The following is a 16,494-nucleotide window of genomic DNA, read 5'->3' on the forward strand; positions in this document are numbered from 1 at the left end:
AGAATTGAAAGAAGAAGGGGGGGGGGGCACGCATGTCGAATTCATACACACAGCCTCTTCCTGCAGTCCTTCCTTTATGACTTACCAGTGCTTGGGGGCCGACAGGGCCTGCTTTACAACGACGAGGGCTAAAAATGGGTGACGCTTTGTCACCGGCCCTGAATAAGAGCATCCATCTGCTGACTTAATGAATCCATGTGTATGTAGATGACCCCCAGGGTCCACTGCGGGGCTCTCTGTTCGGCTGGCTGGTCCTTTTACCCCCACCGGATACACCAGCGACTCCTTACTTGGTCGTCATTGACTTGTCCCTTTGTCAATCTGAAAGACCTATTTGTGCGCGAGGATAATGATTGATGGACTACGAAGCACACTCGTTGGAGGGCGCCCTTAGAACCCCCCTCAGCGCCTGTTTGGAGGAAATCTCCATCGGACGAGGTCAGCTTGGCAGCGGCTTCAATTTTTGCCGTTGTTTTGACCGCGGCGCGTTCTACACGATTTCCAGTTAAAACTCGCGATACCGAGCATCAGTGGCAACATTGTTGCCGGAGAGACAGACGGGGGGGGTGGGGGGTGGGTGGGCTGTGTTGGAATGCCTTGCCTTGGCTGCCTGACTTGCCTGCCTGTCTGCTTGTAGCTGTGGGTCACATAGAGCGCAGGGCCTTGGCAAGTGGCCATGTTGTGGTAGTGAGAGGGCCTGCATGCCTGGCTATATTAGCCGGGGGGGTTTTGTAACCATTGTAATGAAACGCCCGGGCTCTTGTGGCCTCTGGAAGGATCCCAGGGCCGAAGGATTTTCCGAGCACAAGTGGACGGCGACCGATTCAAGGTGTCCCCGACTCGCAGAGAAGGGAACCTCGGGGAGAGGTATGCCATTCATTCTTCACGGCCCTCGCTCCTTGTCACGTCCAACGCGCACGCATTGCAGACGCACATGTGCACACAATGACACACACACACAGAAGAATGCAAAGATATCTGCCAGGGGAATCAAGGACATGAGAATGTTCTGAACAAGCCCAGGAGAGTACATTCTTTATTTAGACAGTCCTTTAGTACACTCACACGGTCTTAAACGCTCCCACTTTCTCACACCCTCATGGGAGCACACGCACGTCGCACACACACACACACACGCACACACAGACCTCACTGTTCTGTCGCAGCGAGTTCTGCGCATTCTGTGCAAACATCAGCCTGGCTTAGATATTCAAACCCCCAGCCATTACGCCAGCATGCACACGCAACGCACACAAAACCGAAGGCCTGAAACACACACACACACAGACAGACACACACATTCGGATCCCTCAGCACCTGTCCTGGCCTAGCGTTATTAGGAGCAATCAACAGTTGTAAATTCCTGGCTTTGTCCGAGGTGTCATGGGCAGGGTGCCTGGGGTGGGTCCAGGGGTCAGGCAGGGTGGGTTTGGGAGGTGGTGGGGGCAGGGGGGGGGGGTTGACGGTGGTCAACCAGCTCTTGTTCCAGCTTGCAGAATGCAGCCTTTCAACCTTTGACCCCTGGACATGGCCCCCGGGGCAAAGGTGTCAAACGGGGACCCCTGACCCTTGGGTAGGGCCGTGTCGGGTGACGCTTTCGCCGCAGGCTGAAAAGCGACACGAGCACTGCCTAAAAAGGAGGGGCTCAAGGGGGGACATCGACGCGAAAGATCCATGACACATGTCATGTGTCCAGGGTAAAGCCTGGGCTAAGGGTGGCTCTCATGTCAACACCTGACACGTGACTCTCGGACTTCTGACCCGTTGCCCATATCTCCAAATTCGAATGCCGCATTCCCTCTGAGACTATCAGGGAACGACGCACACACGGACTGGGGACGTGGCACAACATTGGCGCTAGTGTCTCGTGAAGGTGAAGGTTTGACATGCCACCCCAACCCCTCTGCACGTTTGGTACCACAAGGGCGTTTTCTTTCCTACCTTCGACCCCCCCCCCCCCCCCCCCCCCTCCCTTTCACACCCCGACAGGGCAGGGTACGTGTGTGTTTGACACGAAGCACTAACAAGGATGTCTACTCAGCGAGAGGAAGAGGGGAGGCTAAACATGGTTTATTATGGAATGTGAGAGAACAGCCCCTTCAGTTGGCTGGGCCTCTGATCGGCAGGACAAGGGGTGCCTTTGTCCCCCCTCCCCCCCCTTCCCTTCTCCTCCTCCTCCTCTTCTTCTGTGCCTTTCCATGGAGCGCCCTGCGTTACTCCTGCCCCCATCTTACCCCTTTTCTGCATCCTCCAGCTCCTCCTCTGCCCCCCCCCCTCCCTGCCTCCCTGTAACCCTCCTCTCCAGAATAGCACAGCAGGGCCCCCTCTGAAAATAGAGTTGGTGATGTTGGCAGGTCATGCTACTTCTCCCCCCCCCCCCCCCCCCCCCCTCAATCTTTCCCTCTTCAAGAGCCAATAGAATCAGGCAGGCCTTTGTTTCAGTGCTTCAGTGGATCTTTGGTTATAAAACGAAACCAGAAAATCGGAATTACCCATCTCTGGGAAATAAAGGGTTAACGGGGCCATAGAGGCGTTTTGTTGTGTATCTGAACGTTAAATAGTTAAAGATTGAAAGTTCCTTCAAAGTCTGCCGGTTTTTATCAATTATCTTAATGTAACTTCCCTAATGTTGAGGGTTACAGCCATATGTGGCAAGCACAATCTCCCTTGAACCTGATGCGAAAGGCCTTCTAATGTGCTAAAAAGAGAGGTTAGTTGGAGAGGAAATCCTATTAGGAGAGCTCAGAGGAAAGTTTTCAGTTTGAAACGGGCTAAAGCGCCCCGTCGAGCTAGCAGTGGGGACACCCCGCCGTTTGACAAATTCCACTTTAATCATCTAAACCATTCCTGGCTCGAGCTGCTATCCCTGCCCTGTATCTCCATCCTGCGCTCAGCAGTCCAGATGGTCTGTTTTGGACCAGGCTAACTCACTAAAAGAAAAGGGCGGAATAGTCACCCCCTGGAGGGGCTTGCTGCATGGAAAATGACTTGCAACGGAACTTTGGAACTTGGAACTCCGAGAGAAAATCTGTTCCCTATTTCTACCCTCTTTATTTCGGAACTCGTTTCCGAAAGTGTCCCTTTTTCCTTCCAGTGTTCCTATGTTTAGTTTTTAAACAGTGGAATATTTTTGCACTGTGAGTCAAGCTAATCACGGCACATCTCTGGTCTTGTTGTTTCCCGTGCAGATATCCCAGAAACGCCCAACCCCGGATTCTCACCCCCCTCCAGTCCCAACCCAACCAAGAAGGGGAGCTCAATCAACTGGTCCTTCCCCGATAAGATCAAGTCTCCTCGCACAGTCAGGAAGCTCAGCATGAAGATGAAGAAGCTTCCGGAACTTAGCAGGAAGCTCAGTGTTAAAGGGACAACGAGCAACAGCAGTGGGAACGGAGGAACGAGCAGCCACTCAGAAACCCGGGTTCACTGTCCCAAATCCGGTAACCGGTCCGAACCGGTCCGGGCCCCTTCCAGACTCTCTGCAGGGGCCGGCCAGGCGGCCGCGGCTAGCCGTAACGTGATTTCCCGCTACCACCTGGACAGCAGTGTGTCCACCCAGCACAGCTACAGCAAGAAGAAAAGCAACGGGGCGTCAAAGTCCGCCAGCAAAGGGGGCTACCTTAGCGATGGAGACTCGCCAGAACTGGTGGCCAAGTCTGGGAAGCACGGGCAGACGGAAGGGAAGGCTGGAAAGAGCAAGGAACCGGTGTCCGCTGGAGGAGAGAGGCCAGGAGGTGGTGGGGTGGGCGGGGGGAGCCCCAAGCTCCACGGCACCGAGCTGGACATCGACGCCTTCCGCCACTACAGCTTCTCGGAGCAGCCCAAATGCACCCAGTACATCTCGGGCCTCATGAGCTTGCACTTCTACGGAGCGGAGGACCTCAAACCGCCGCGCGTCGACTCCCGCGACGTCTACTGCGCCATCCAGGTGGACTCGGTCAACAAGGCCCGCACCGCCCTACTCACCTGCCGCACCGCCTTCCTGGGCATGGACCACACCTTCAACATCGAGCTGGAGAACGCTCAGCACCTGAAGCTGGTGGTGTTCAGCTGGGAGCCCACGCCCAAGAAGAACCGCGTGTGCTGCCACGGGACGGTGTCCCTGCCGGCGCTCTTCCGGGTGACGCGCTCCCACCAGCTAGCGGTCAAGCTGGAGCCGAGAGGGCTGATCTATGTCAAGCTGAACCTGATGGAGCAGTGGCAGAACTCGCTGGACGGAGGCCCCGACAGGGACAGGGAACCCCAGGTGTTTGGGGTGGAGGCCTGGAGGGTGGTGGAGAAGGAGGCCTCGGGCCTCTCGGTGCCGCTGCTCATCAACAAGTGCATCACGGAGATCGAAAAGAGAGGCTGCCAGGTAAGTCCACCACCGATTGACTCTACAAACGTGTTTAACAATTAAAGACGCAGTGACATTTTATAGTCTGGGAGCATGTCTCCTAACTAACGTTAGTCCAACAAAAAAAAGAAAAGGAAACCGCCATGTATAACTAGCAAACGACCGTCCTTCAACAGACAGAGGAGAGGAGATTTTGTCTCAGGCACCAAGCAGACCATTGAAGCAACCTTTTAGCTCCGCATTCCGTGAGAAGAGAACATGTCTGGAGGCTAGCAGCGATGCCGGCTAAGTGGGAGACATCAGACGTAACAGGGCTGCTTGTTTTCAGACAGCGGGGGTGGCTTTTATGATGCTCACAGAGAGAGAGAGAGAGAGAGAGAGAGTGAGAGAGAAAGAGAGAGGGAGAAAGAACAAGAAAGAAAGAGAGAGGGAGAGGGAAAGAGAGCGAGAAAGGGAGATTGGAATAGAAAGGAGCATGGACATGACCAGATGGATCTGGCGAGAGATGGCCTGGCATCGCTGGGGTGGAGTCCGTTGAGCTGCCTCAAGATGGGCCACTTGAGAACGGCCTCCCTTCCTCTCCCCCCTTTCTCCCACACCCTCTCTCTGAAGCCCAGCGCCACAGATGGAGACGCAGCCCGGCTCGCCTTTCTCCTCATTAAGAGTCGAGACGCCCGCAGTAAATGTGTGTGGCCCGCTGTTCCCCAGCTATTCCCCTAAGGGAAGGGGAGGTACCAGGGGCAGCGGGTGCCCAGAGCAAGGGGGCAATCCCCGGGCCTTCTCCCCTGTCTCCGGCAGGCCTCTCCACAGAGCTCATCTGTCAGGCCCCTCTCCAAGCTTGGCTCCTCCACTCTGAGACCCATCCTTCAGGGGCTGCCAGCAGGCCAGGGGCCAGCCCTCCTCCTCCAGGTCCTAACAGCTCATTGATCAGTGTAACTCTGGAGGGCCTGTCTGGCCGGTGTATGGGCTCTCACTTAGAGCAGCTTCCATGGGTCACTTAGTGTCTGGATGCCAACGGTTTTCGGAAGAAAAGGAGGGCTGCATTCATCAGCTCAGCTGTGGCCTTTGGCTGTGGTTTGTTTCCCCCTTTTTTCCTCTCAAGTCTCTCTCCCTCTCTCTTCCTGTTCTCGACCATGCTCTCTCTTTCTTAAATTGAATCGAGACATGGAGGGGAGAGCGTAGCTTGAAGAGGATGCCCCCAGCGCATGGCTTTAGCTGTGGTCCCCCAGGGGGGATGAGGCCGAGTAGGTTTCCACCACCAAGATGGGGAAGCAATTTCTAGGACGTGTCACTGAAGCACGCAGAGCCAGTCGCCTGGAATGTCTTTAGAAATAATGATGTGGATCGGGCGATGGAGACTCTCCTTTCAGTCTCTCTAAAATGGATGTCCTGAGGGTCTGTGTGCTTTCAAGGCACAAGATGATTGCGGCTGTTCCAAGAAGACTTGTGGCGTCAGCGTTGCAGGGAGGGAGTGATGTGTGTTGATTCTGCCATGCTTGGTTTTTTAAGAGACAATAAATCGACTGTTGGCCACTAGAAAAGGACTTCAGGAAAATTGAGAAGGCATGGTTCAAGGCCGATATCAATAAGTTATCAAATGAAAATGTTTTTGGGAGAGAAACATGTGGACTGCTTTTGTTTCAGAAACGGCACAGGGGCAACTTTTAGTTGGTGACCTGTGAATATCCACAAGTGTCTTCACCCCACTGATCTACTTAGTGGATCAGTCCGCCACTAAGACCTGTTTGTGTGTGTGTTTGTTCCTGTGCGTGCAGGACAGCGTACGCCTGATTGTCCGTTCAGGAAGTCCCTGACTCTCCACAGGAAACCATTCTGTTGTTTTTAATTAAGGTGGCGACAAGCTTTTGTTTCCTATTGGTGCTGCTTGCGTTGCCCGGCAGCAGCAGATAAGCGCAAGGCCTCTTCCAACCAGCTGTCAGTCGCCTGCGCCCCACTCACCCTAAAGAAAAGCTTTTTTTGTCCCTCAATAGCCTTGTTGTTCTTTGTGCCGAGTGACTTCTGTTTACTCTCTGACAAAGCCAAATCCCCACCTAATCTGTCAAGAGTTTTTTTTTTTTGCCTCCCCTTCTTGTGCAAGGTTTAGAAATGCTACACAGAGAGAAACTCTGTAAATGTTGGGTCTGCTGCCACAGTGTAGGTCGATGGCTTGAAACCAGAGCCTTTTGGGGGCTGCGTTAGCAGGGACAACCAGGCCCGGACCAAGCCAGCCTTTTTTTTTTTTTTTTTTTTTTTTTTTTACAGCTCGCTGACTTCCACCGGTTGCTAGGATAACCGCACCATAGTGGCCAGTATGCCACATACCAGACACATGTAGTACGAGACATTCCACAGTGTCGCCAGGGCTACCGCCCGCAGGACAACGAGTCGATCTCAGACCCCGGGTCACTCCCAACCACGTCTGTTTTGATAGCTTGACGTATCGAAGGGTGTCTGGGGGAAGTTAAATACATGAGAGGAGGGGGTGGGTGGGGGTGGGGGTGTGGATTGAGGCTGCAGTTTATACTTAGAGAATGTTCGTTGAAAGGAAATTCAATTCCATTCATTCGAGGATTCTTGTTGGTCTGAATGCCTCAAGCCCGTGTTGGTTGTAAAGTGAGACCAGCACCTCCCAATTGTTTTGGCCGTCATGAAAGACAGGTGCCTGTGGCACAGTTCCTCCGTGAGTTACATAAGAGGATGCTTGTTAATTGTTCCGCAAGAATCAAAGCCTCTTGTACGGTACCACCTAGGTGCCGGACTACCTTCAACGTGGCTGCGGATTAGACCCACTTGCATCATGGGACGCGTAGTCCTCCTGGCCATCACCCAGATATTGTACCATACCGTCTCTCACGGTTCTTTTAATGGGTATATACACTGAGTCCATCGATGACCGTCAGTACCTAACCCGACTGGGGCCGACTTAGAGTCCGGATGTGTATCTTTCTCCCAGAGGCATGTTTAGCATCACTCTCTCTATCCCCCCCAAGAACCTGATCTACAGGGTCGTAAATAAGCACTGGTCTCAGTTGAATGGCGAGCCTGTTGTGTGCCAGTTTGTGGCTGTGACCTACATACGTGTGTGTGTGTTCCCAGGTTGTGGGTCTGTACCGCCTGTGCGGCTCGGCGGCGGTGAAGAAGGAGCTGAGGGAAGCCTTTGAGAGGGACAGCCACGGGGTGGAGCTGGGCGAAACCACCTACCCGGACATCAACGTCATCACAGGTAGAGAACACGCTACCAGCACGCAGTGTAACCTCTCTCTCTCTCTCTCTCTCTCTCTCTCTCTCAGTCTCTCTCAGTCTCTCTCTCTCTCTCTGTCTCTCTCTCCTAACACCCCCCCCCCCCCCCCCCCCAACAACTCACCACATGTGTCAATGTTCCTGTAAGTCTTCGTGTGTTTGTGTGGCTTTTGTTTGTGGTAAAAAGCATTCCAGTCAGCATACCAGAATGTGCCTGTGCCTGTGGTGGAGGGGGGGGGGGGGGGGGGGAGGAGGCGACTGAGAGCCCTCACACGAATCCAGGCTGGACATTTAGGTCATTCCTCCTCTCCAGGTTGAGGCACATGTTCTCTTTGCCCGCTGACCACTGTGTCATCCCAGTTTCATGTTTTCATTTCAACATTCTTGCTGGGTACATTTAGTGTTCCCATCCTCGACTGTAGTGCGTCTATTTTGAACGTTCAGTCTTGCCCTTTATTCACATGTAGCCTGAGGGAGTCCAATTAGGTTTTAGCTCGCAAATTCTGCCGTGTCATCGCAAACTGGAGAACGAACCGAGTCAGTCAGGGTGGAGGGGGGATGGGGGGGCCGGTTGGAGAAAGTGACCTGCTCATGTATTTTATTTTTCTCCCACCGAAAAAGAGGAAGACCATGGAAGCCGGGCATTGTGGGAGCTGGTGTTGGTTTTGGGGAGAGGCCCCTGTAGGCGTCCTCCTATCATGTCTACTTTGATCCACATGCGTTTGCATGGCAGGGCAAAGAACACAGTTAACAGTTGAGCGGCTTTGGAAAAAAGAGCCAGGGCCGGGCCGAGCACCGGCGTGGATTGTTGGTTTTTGCTTGCTGTCTAAATTTGCTCTGCCCCAGCGAGGGGGGTGTTGCAGATGGGTTAGGGTTAGCGAGAGACGGGGCAGAGAGAGAGAGAGATGGGGGAAGGGTGGCACTGGCTGGGCTAGGCTGGACTGGGTTGGGCTAGGCTAGGCTGGTTTGGGCTTACTGTGCTGGGGGGGGGGGGTTAGCTTGCAGTTTATTTAGGGCAGAGACGGTGACTAACAAGCAAGCCAAACGAATGAGCTAAGAGGACCAGCGTGTCACTGCAGCTCATTTAAAAAGCAGAGGTAGTGAAAGGGATTTGACCAGGGGGTCAGAGTTCAATCCCAAGCTTGACAAAACATGTGCAGTGCCTGGATTTCCTAGGGTTTCAAACCTCTGATCTAGACAATGTAAAGCCTCACCACAATTTTTCACGTTGTGAGTGCAAAATACCAGTTTATAGACAACAGCCATACAGACAACAGCTTTTTGTATTGTATGCATTTTTGGGTAGGGCAGGCTTCGGGGGGCGGGTGAGGGTTTGGAGATTTGAATCAGAAGATGTAAATCTGTGGTTATGAAAAACATGATTTTCAGTTTGAATTGTGATCTGTGAGTAGCTTGTGTTAGACATAGTGTGTCCTAGTTAGGGAGGGTTTGAATCAAGCACTCCCAATCTACATCTGGGACATTCCAGGGCTGAAGGGCTTGGCGGTAGCACCCACAACCCCCACCCCCCCTTGCCCCCCCAACCCCTCAGGAACAGCAAGCACAGATGGGGAGACAGAGCAGGGATTTTGAGTTGAAGCCTGCTGTCGAAAACCACACGACATCCCATCTCTGGTCTTTTTTTCTTTGAAAACGTATTGCCTTTGAGAGCATTGCATCAATGCTGTTGTTCAAAAGCCTTGTCCTGGTGACCGTATATAGACCTGTACAGTTTCAGGTGGCAATGACCAACACACATGAGCGAGCTACTTTTGTGACGCTACACCTGGACACAGTTTGCTGTGGTAAAGAGGAAATGCCAGGATCTAGGACGTGGACACTTCTGAGGCCTAGCCATCGCCCATTGAGCAGAAAGCCAGCAGAACCAGAAGCTTCCGTGACGGCTACCAAACAGAGCAGTGACTAATGGGAAATCAGGCGGGCATGTGCATGCCGAGTGAGTGAAAAGGAGGCCACGTTTTAGAGTGGCTCGACATGGTGAGGAGGGTGCATGTATGTCGAAACACACGATATATCGATCCCAGTTTGGCGCTCGGCTAACTCGCTAACTCATCCTCGCTAACTCGCTAACTCATTTTCCTGGTTGCTCTCCACCTCCCATCTCCTTGCCCCCACCGGCCCCACTGCTTAGCCCGGTGAAGACATGGAAAGTCATTAACAAGTGGCTCCTTTGTTGCCGAACAAACACAGATGGTATTTGGCTCACGCATGGGGGATTAGCTGAAGCCAGGGCCGGCTAGGAGGCAGCCTCCATACAAAGAGGCACAGGCCTGTGTGTGGTTGTGTATGTGTGTGTGTGTGTGTTTGTGTGTGTGTGTGTGTGTGTGTGTGTGTTTGTGCGTGTGTGTGCCAGAGCAGCATGCTACACCCAGGACCAGGGCAAGCCAGGGCCCCCCTGTCCTGCTGCATTAAGGCCCTCAGTGCCTCCACCGGTTTGGGGGTGCTAAAGGGGAAGCAGGGGGGACTAGTGGGTCTAGTGGGTGGTGCAGGAAAGAGGAGAACAAGACTATATTTGTTCAGTCACGTGAGCACCAGTAGATTGAAGGCCCTGTTGCATTTAAATACATGTTACAGTGTTTCTTTTGTGGGATTTTACTCAAAGAATACCCACAGCAATACATTGACCAGAAAACATACAGTACAGCTACAGGAGTCACTCAAGTTGTTTATGTTGCTAGTAAGCTTAGTGGTGAATGTCAAATTAGCACCTGCAGAAGATGCCCATCTGTTCACCCCTGAGCCCATGGCCCTGTTGGTGTGTGTGTGTGTGTGTGTGTGTGTGTGCGCGTGCGTGTGTGTATGTGTGTCATGAGCCCCAACAGGGGTTAAGGTACTCCAAAGGCAGAGTAAACAGAGAGCTGAGTCATAGCAAGCTAATCATTAACCCCCCTCACCCCCACCCAACCACACACACACACACACAATGGCACTGTTCTCTTGGCTCTGGAACGCTACACATGCTCTAAGGGGCGGGCAGTGTTTATATCAAAACATAGGATGTAGGCGTGCGTGTGTGTGCAAATCTGTCTGTCAATTATTGTGCGCGTCGTTTAAGCAAGTTAGCAATTCGATGAATGGCGTGTGATCCAAATATGAACGATATTAATTGCCCGGTTCTTCCATGCGGTGTGTATGGGGGGTCACTGCATCGAGAGGGGAAGTCAGTGAGGTCTCGACATGCTTGAGCTCTTTTTCTTGAGAGAGAGGCGGCGTAAGTAGCTTTTTAAAGTTAGCTCGGAATGTTGTTCTTTTATGATAAAATGACTAGCCTAAATTACAGGATCAGGATCTTAGATGAAGGACGCTCACAAACACCATCTAATCTGTTTGGGCGATCAGCTTTTCAGAAGAAATGTTTCAGAACGGAACAAAGCATGCTTTCAACATGAAATCTAGCAGTAGTTTTCTTTTATTAAATTCCAAGAATCTTTTCCCCTGTCTAGGACATTGAAGCTTAAAGATAGCATTCGTCCATAATAGGACGGGGACAAGAGTAAACATTCGTTGCCATTTGATCGCATGGTACAAAAGTTCTAGAAGATAATCACCATCCCCTTAACACAGCTAGTAGTTGAATAGGGGCTGGCGTGCTAACTACCTATGGCCTGTTTGTCTTAACAAACGTTTCCATATCTGCTGTTTTCATCTTAGCTCGGCGCTACAGTCCCACCACAGAGCTGTCACTCTGGATCTTCAACTGAGAGATGAACGAGCTAGCGGGCGTGTGTGTGTGGGGGGGGGGGGGGCGGGGACCAGCACTCACACGAGATACACTGATTGCTTGACACGGCACACTTGGTTGTTTTGGTGGGAAGACTGTTTTCTTTCTCTTTCGTTTTTTTTTTCTTTTTTTGGTGGGTGGGGGGGGTGGGGGGGGGGGGGGGTCCTTGGGTTTTGGAATGCGCAGGTCTGTCTCTCCAGCGCTGGCTTGTCGAGGCGTGTTTAGTCTCGAGCGCGGCAGGGGGAAGTGTTGCGGAGGCGGGTCCTGAGCTCTGGGCTGGAAAACAGGCCCGTCATCACCTCAGCCAAGAGGAAGCTGTCACGGACTGTGGATTTCATGTCACCTTATATAGGTCAAGGGCAAGGAGCTTGGAAGAAGGATAAGAAATATCATTTGACAGGGAACGACAATAACAACTCAACGGTACAATAGCAGAATACGTCATGTCATCGATCAACAGTACTGGCACAGCATAATTCACTGGACACAGTGAAACACAGGCACCATATTGGTATTTCAGGGAGTTCAAAATGGTTGAGTGTCGTGCCTGCCCTAGAATACCCCTCATCTGAACTCGATTCAACAGAGCAATTGTTTTGGACTTTGCAACAGCGGACTGAATGCAGGCTTGAAACCCTCTTTCATCATGTTGCCGTGCTTCTGTGTTTGTGCCAGGCCGGCGGTACCAAGCAGAGGAAAAGCCCTCTCTCTCATTTCACCACTAAAACGCACCCTAATCCCAGCTAATTTTCAATCAACTCTTTGTCTCGATTCGCGGGCCAGATTACCGCACGTGGCGATTACGCCGGCCGAGCTTGAGACAGATGGGAGCACGGCGGTCACTTTATCTTCCTGTCCTGAAAAGGAGAGCGGGATTGCGGGGGATTAAAAAGCAAAGGTTTATTTTGTCCTCTCACTACTAAGTTAGAGGACAAGCACCCTAGATTATAATGTGACGCGCAGTCCTGTAGGATATGGCATGGTCGACGTAAGAGGTTAGCTATCAATGCAGCCCTGGTGTACTTGACCGTCGACACAGAAGCTGTGATTCCTTAATCCACAGTCCTTTTAAAAGGCTAGTCATCTGCATGACCCTCAGTTTCCTACTTTACTGTAGTTATGACTTGTCATGTTTCCTTTCAATTTACGGTTGCGATTGTGTTTTTTATGGGTTCCCCGATGTCATTCATGTCGGTGTCCTTTTTTGAACGTCATTCAATAGCAGAGCGTCTTCATTCCCTGTCTGTTTATTTCAACTAGCTGTGTGAGCGGTGCTGCCTGAAAGGCGGGTGAGTGAATGATCCAGACCTTCAGTCTAGCCATGTCATTGAGCACACCGAGGATCACACATCTTAAAGAATGCTCTGGAAACCGATCTCTACTTAGTGCTTTGTGGGGAGTGAAAATAAAGAATTAAAGAATCAGCTGCGAAAAACTGACAGGCTGCCAAGTTTTTTTTGTGTTTTTTTGTTGTTGATAGTACCATAATTGTTCGTATCTTTCCCCTCGTTCCGTTGAAAAGACATACCAAATCATTTGTTTTGTTTCTTCTTCTGAAGCTTAGCCGAGAGCCTGTGTGGGTTTCGTATTTGCCTGTGCCTTTTGTCCGAGCCTGGGGCAGCCGAAGTCACAGGTGTGAAGGCGGCGCGGCTGAAACGAGACATTCTCATTGCTGCCGTGTCACGCCCGATTCCAATCAGGCCTCGCATCAGACGCCACACAGCCCACCACAACAATGGGGCCTGACTTGGCAGCCAGCAGAACGTTCCAGGTCCGACCCTCCTAAGAGAGTCGGGAGGGAAAGAAAAGCCTTTGATTTGTTTTCAATAATGACTCCTCATAAAGATGATATTGTTAGCAATTTGTCAGGTATTTGTCGGTCTCGCTGTTTAGCTGTGGGAAAGTCGGCTGACGTTGAGGGCTTAAGGAGCTCACATAAGTCCATGCTGTGAAGTGGTTGGCTTTAATAACTTTTTTTTTTTTCCCTGAAGTAAATACCGACTACTCATCATGTGGGCTGTTCTAATCCGACCTTAACTATGCTCTATACACGTTACATGTTTCTCATGGCCATTCTCTTTTTCCCTTTCTTCCCCCCCCTCTCTCTCTTCTTATCCATCCAGGTGTGTTAAAGGACTACCTACGGGAGCTCCCCTACCCCCTCATCACCAAGCATCTGTACGAGGCCGTGCTGGACTCAATAGCCAAGCGGCCGCTACGCATCGGCCCCGGGGGCTGTGAGAACGACCAGGGGGACACGGAGCACACTGTCAGCCTGCTGGAGAACCTTCCGGAAGTGGAGCGGGTGAGGACCAGACCTGTGTCCCGTTACCTCAGCGGTCCATCGGCCACGCCCCTGAAGTTTTCCACCGATATACGCTCTGTCCGTTGACTTAAGAGGTGTGTGTATGTGACAGGTGACCCTCCGGAAGCTTCTGAACCACCTGAAGCTGGTGGCGTCGCACCACGAGGTCAACAAGATGACGTGCCAGAACCTTGCCGTGTGCTTCGGGCCTGTTCTGCTGAGCCAGCGCCAGGAAGCTCACTGCCATAGCAACAGGGTGTTCATCGACTCCGAGGAGCTGGCCAGCGCTCTGCACTTCAAGAAACACATCGAGGTCCTGCACTATCTTCTGCAGCTATGGCCAGGTAAGCCCAACCCAGCAAACCTCTGTAGTGACATACTGGACAGTAGGGATACACATACTGTACAAACAGGATGGATCTCCTTGGATCTCATGAGCTTTTGTCGACTTTTTGTAGGACCGTGTGGTATTCCGCTAATAGAGAAAGTGACCTGAGGAGTTTTAACCAGTGCTATCCTGTGAACGTGAGTCATTTTGAATGAGTTATTCGATGAGCTTGGTAAACTACGAGATAGAGAACTTTTCACAAACCGTCTGTAACCACGGACCCAACTGGGTCTGAACACTCCCGCTCGGCTGCTTGGCGGGGATCCTCCCCAACAACTCCGCTTTGAGCAAATCACTCCCAGTTCCTGCGGCCTCGGTTCCGAACACGACTTTAAAAAGACCCTCTTTGATCTCTGAGGTCGGACCAGCCTGCTGACTGGCTTTCAGGCAAGGCCGGGCGAGCGGCCAGCACCACAAGTCCACCATCTGTTCCCTCCCCGTCGTAGGTCCGACGCTCTGGGGAGCGCTTCCGTCACGGCCGGGGCCCCCCGACAGCGTGGAGAAGAGTACCGTAGACCCATCCCCTGGAGGGTTGAGCCGCGTGGCTTAATTAATCACCGTCCGTAGCCAGACACCCTGCACCAACTGGGGGGAGGGTGGCTCCGGTTCTCTCCCCGGACCCGGCTGTTCTTCACTCCCAGCAGCTGGGCCCGCCGTTGGGTTGAGACTGGATGCCAGCGCTTGGTGTCTTCCAGTAAAAGGACAGCGGCGGACCGAGATGGAGAGGATAGCGTTGCTGGGGGTGGGGTGTCAGGTGTCAAACGCGTGTGCAGACGGACGTGCAACGGGAGGGTACTGTCGAGTGTCTGAGGGCGGCGGGTAACCTAACGTCCCTCTAACCAGCATGCATTAGGCTTCACGGCACAGCAGACGGCTGTTGAACTGTGTCTGTAGGGCAGGCGGGCAAGTGTCTGCCTCCTGCCCCCCCCCCACGCACACACACACACACACACACACCTCCCACCTAAGCTGTGTGTGGTGAGGCAGTCCCATAGTTTTCACCTTGGTGGCCCTGGTGGATGGTGTTTGGGGGGGGTAACTCTAACCTTGACCATGCTGAAACCTAAGCCTTCCACCCAATGTTTACACCCCCCCCCACACACCTCCTATTTCTGTCCACTTCCTTACTCTCAGAGTGGAGTTCAACACGACTGGGGCTGTAATTACAGGCATTCCTGGGCTAACCTTAGCCCTGCATCCAACACCCTAGCCTAGAATTTCACAACCATTACAGGATATTTTCGGGCCGTTCGCATGGACCCCACCTTCCGCTGCTTTGTTGTTGAGGCCTTGAGTGTATGTGCGTGTGTCACGGTCCAAGCATGCAATACCATAGAACAGAAGGCCAAGTGTTTACCGTGTGCATGACCACAGGCCTTTGGTATTCACTGAATTTTAGAAGGTGCGTGCCGAGTTTTATGTGCGGGGCAATGTGTGTGAAAGTGTACAGTACAGTATGTGAGAGTGTGTGTGTTTGGGCAGGTGGTCAGGGACAGTTCACGCAACGGGGCATGGTTCTGGTTGGGGGGGGGGGGGGGGGGGACGACGACCATAAGGAGGAGGAGGGAGAGGTGAGACAGTTTTAGGCCTGGGGTATTTCTAACTCTCCCAGTGTCAATGTTGCTTTCAAAATCAGCCCAGAAGATGGACCCTCCCAATAATTTAGAGGCTCCTTTCCCACATTTTGACGGCGTTCAGAGCCGTTCAGGCGAGGACGTGAGGTCAAGGCCCTTCTCGCACCCATGGCTCCATACCGCAGCACATGTTTAGCTGCAACAGACGTAGCATAGCTACCTCCACTGGCTATGTTCACCTCTCTTCCCTTCCTCAAAGTTTTCATATATTTCTTGATTTTAATGTTACTTCTAAACTATGTTTTTCTCTCCCCCCTACATCCCAGTAGGAAGCAGCTAGCGTGGTTTCGTCTGGGGGACGAATGCTAGCTCCGGAGGTAAACGGGCTGTTGTGGTGGTTGTGGTGGAGTGTTCAGTGTTCCTCTCCCTAGCCTAGCTAGCTTGCTAGCTAGCTAGCAACCCTCAATCTGGAATTCCCCTTATCCTTGTAGCGCCCACCGCCAACCCCCCTCCTCCCCCTCCCACCATCTAGACATCCAGTCGTGGTTTTAGCGGTGACTGTTGTGTACGAGCTGTGTGTTTGTGCCGACGGAAGGCAGTCGGTGTTGTGTGATAGAGCAGTTGGCCGTCGTGTTGAAAGTAGGTTTAGTCTGTGTTGACACAGCATGACGTGTTGAATTAATTCATTTATTATTATATCAATATTTTGTATCTGTCTCCCCTTATCAACACCTCGATTCAATCTCTCGGTGGGGAGGGCTGTGTGTGTACAGCTCCCTTCTCAGGTTTGGATATTTTTGTCGTGTCTTTCATCCTAATAACAACAGTGGCTGCTGTATCGGCCTAGATGGCATCTGCCCAGGAGCATGGACCCTACTCCCGGGCTTCCAGGAGATACAGGAGCCGGTC

At 52.3% G+C, this 16,494-nt stretch overlaps 1 protein-coding gene across 2 annotated transcripts in view; it reads left to right on the top strand.

The window, feature by feature from the left end:
* Window positions 1–16,494, top strand: part of syde2 (synapse defective 1, Rho GTPase, homolog 2 (C. elegans)) — a 30,063-nt gene that overhangs the window by 10,740 nt on the left and 2,829 nt on the right. For both annotated transcript variants that reach the window (XM_084692817.1, XM_084692818.1), the window contains exons 3-6: window positions 3,189–4,354; window positions 7,433–7,559; window positions 13,442–13,623; window positions 13,736–13,967. In XM_084692817.1, coding sequence (XP_084548943.1) covers window positions 3,189–4,354; window positions 7,433–7,559; window positions 13,442–13,623; window positions 13,736–13,967 — 1,707 coding nt within the window. The remainder of the gene's footprint in view (window positions 1–3,188; window positions 4,355–7,432; window positions 7,560–13,441; window positions 13,624–13,735; window positions 13,968–16,494) is intronic.

This window comes from Hypomesus nipponensis, chromosome 26 (assembly GCF_054491055.1).
Source record: "Hypomesus nipponensis isolate SF chromosome 26, ASM5449105v1, whole genome shotgun sequence".
In the NCBI taxonomy this organism is placed as follows: domain Eukaryota; kingdom Metazoa; phylum Chordata; class Actinopteri; order Osmeriformes; family Osmeridae; genus Hypomesus; species Hypomesus nipponensis.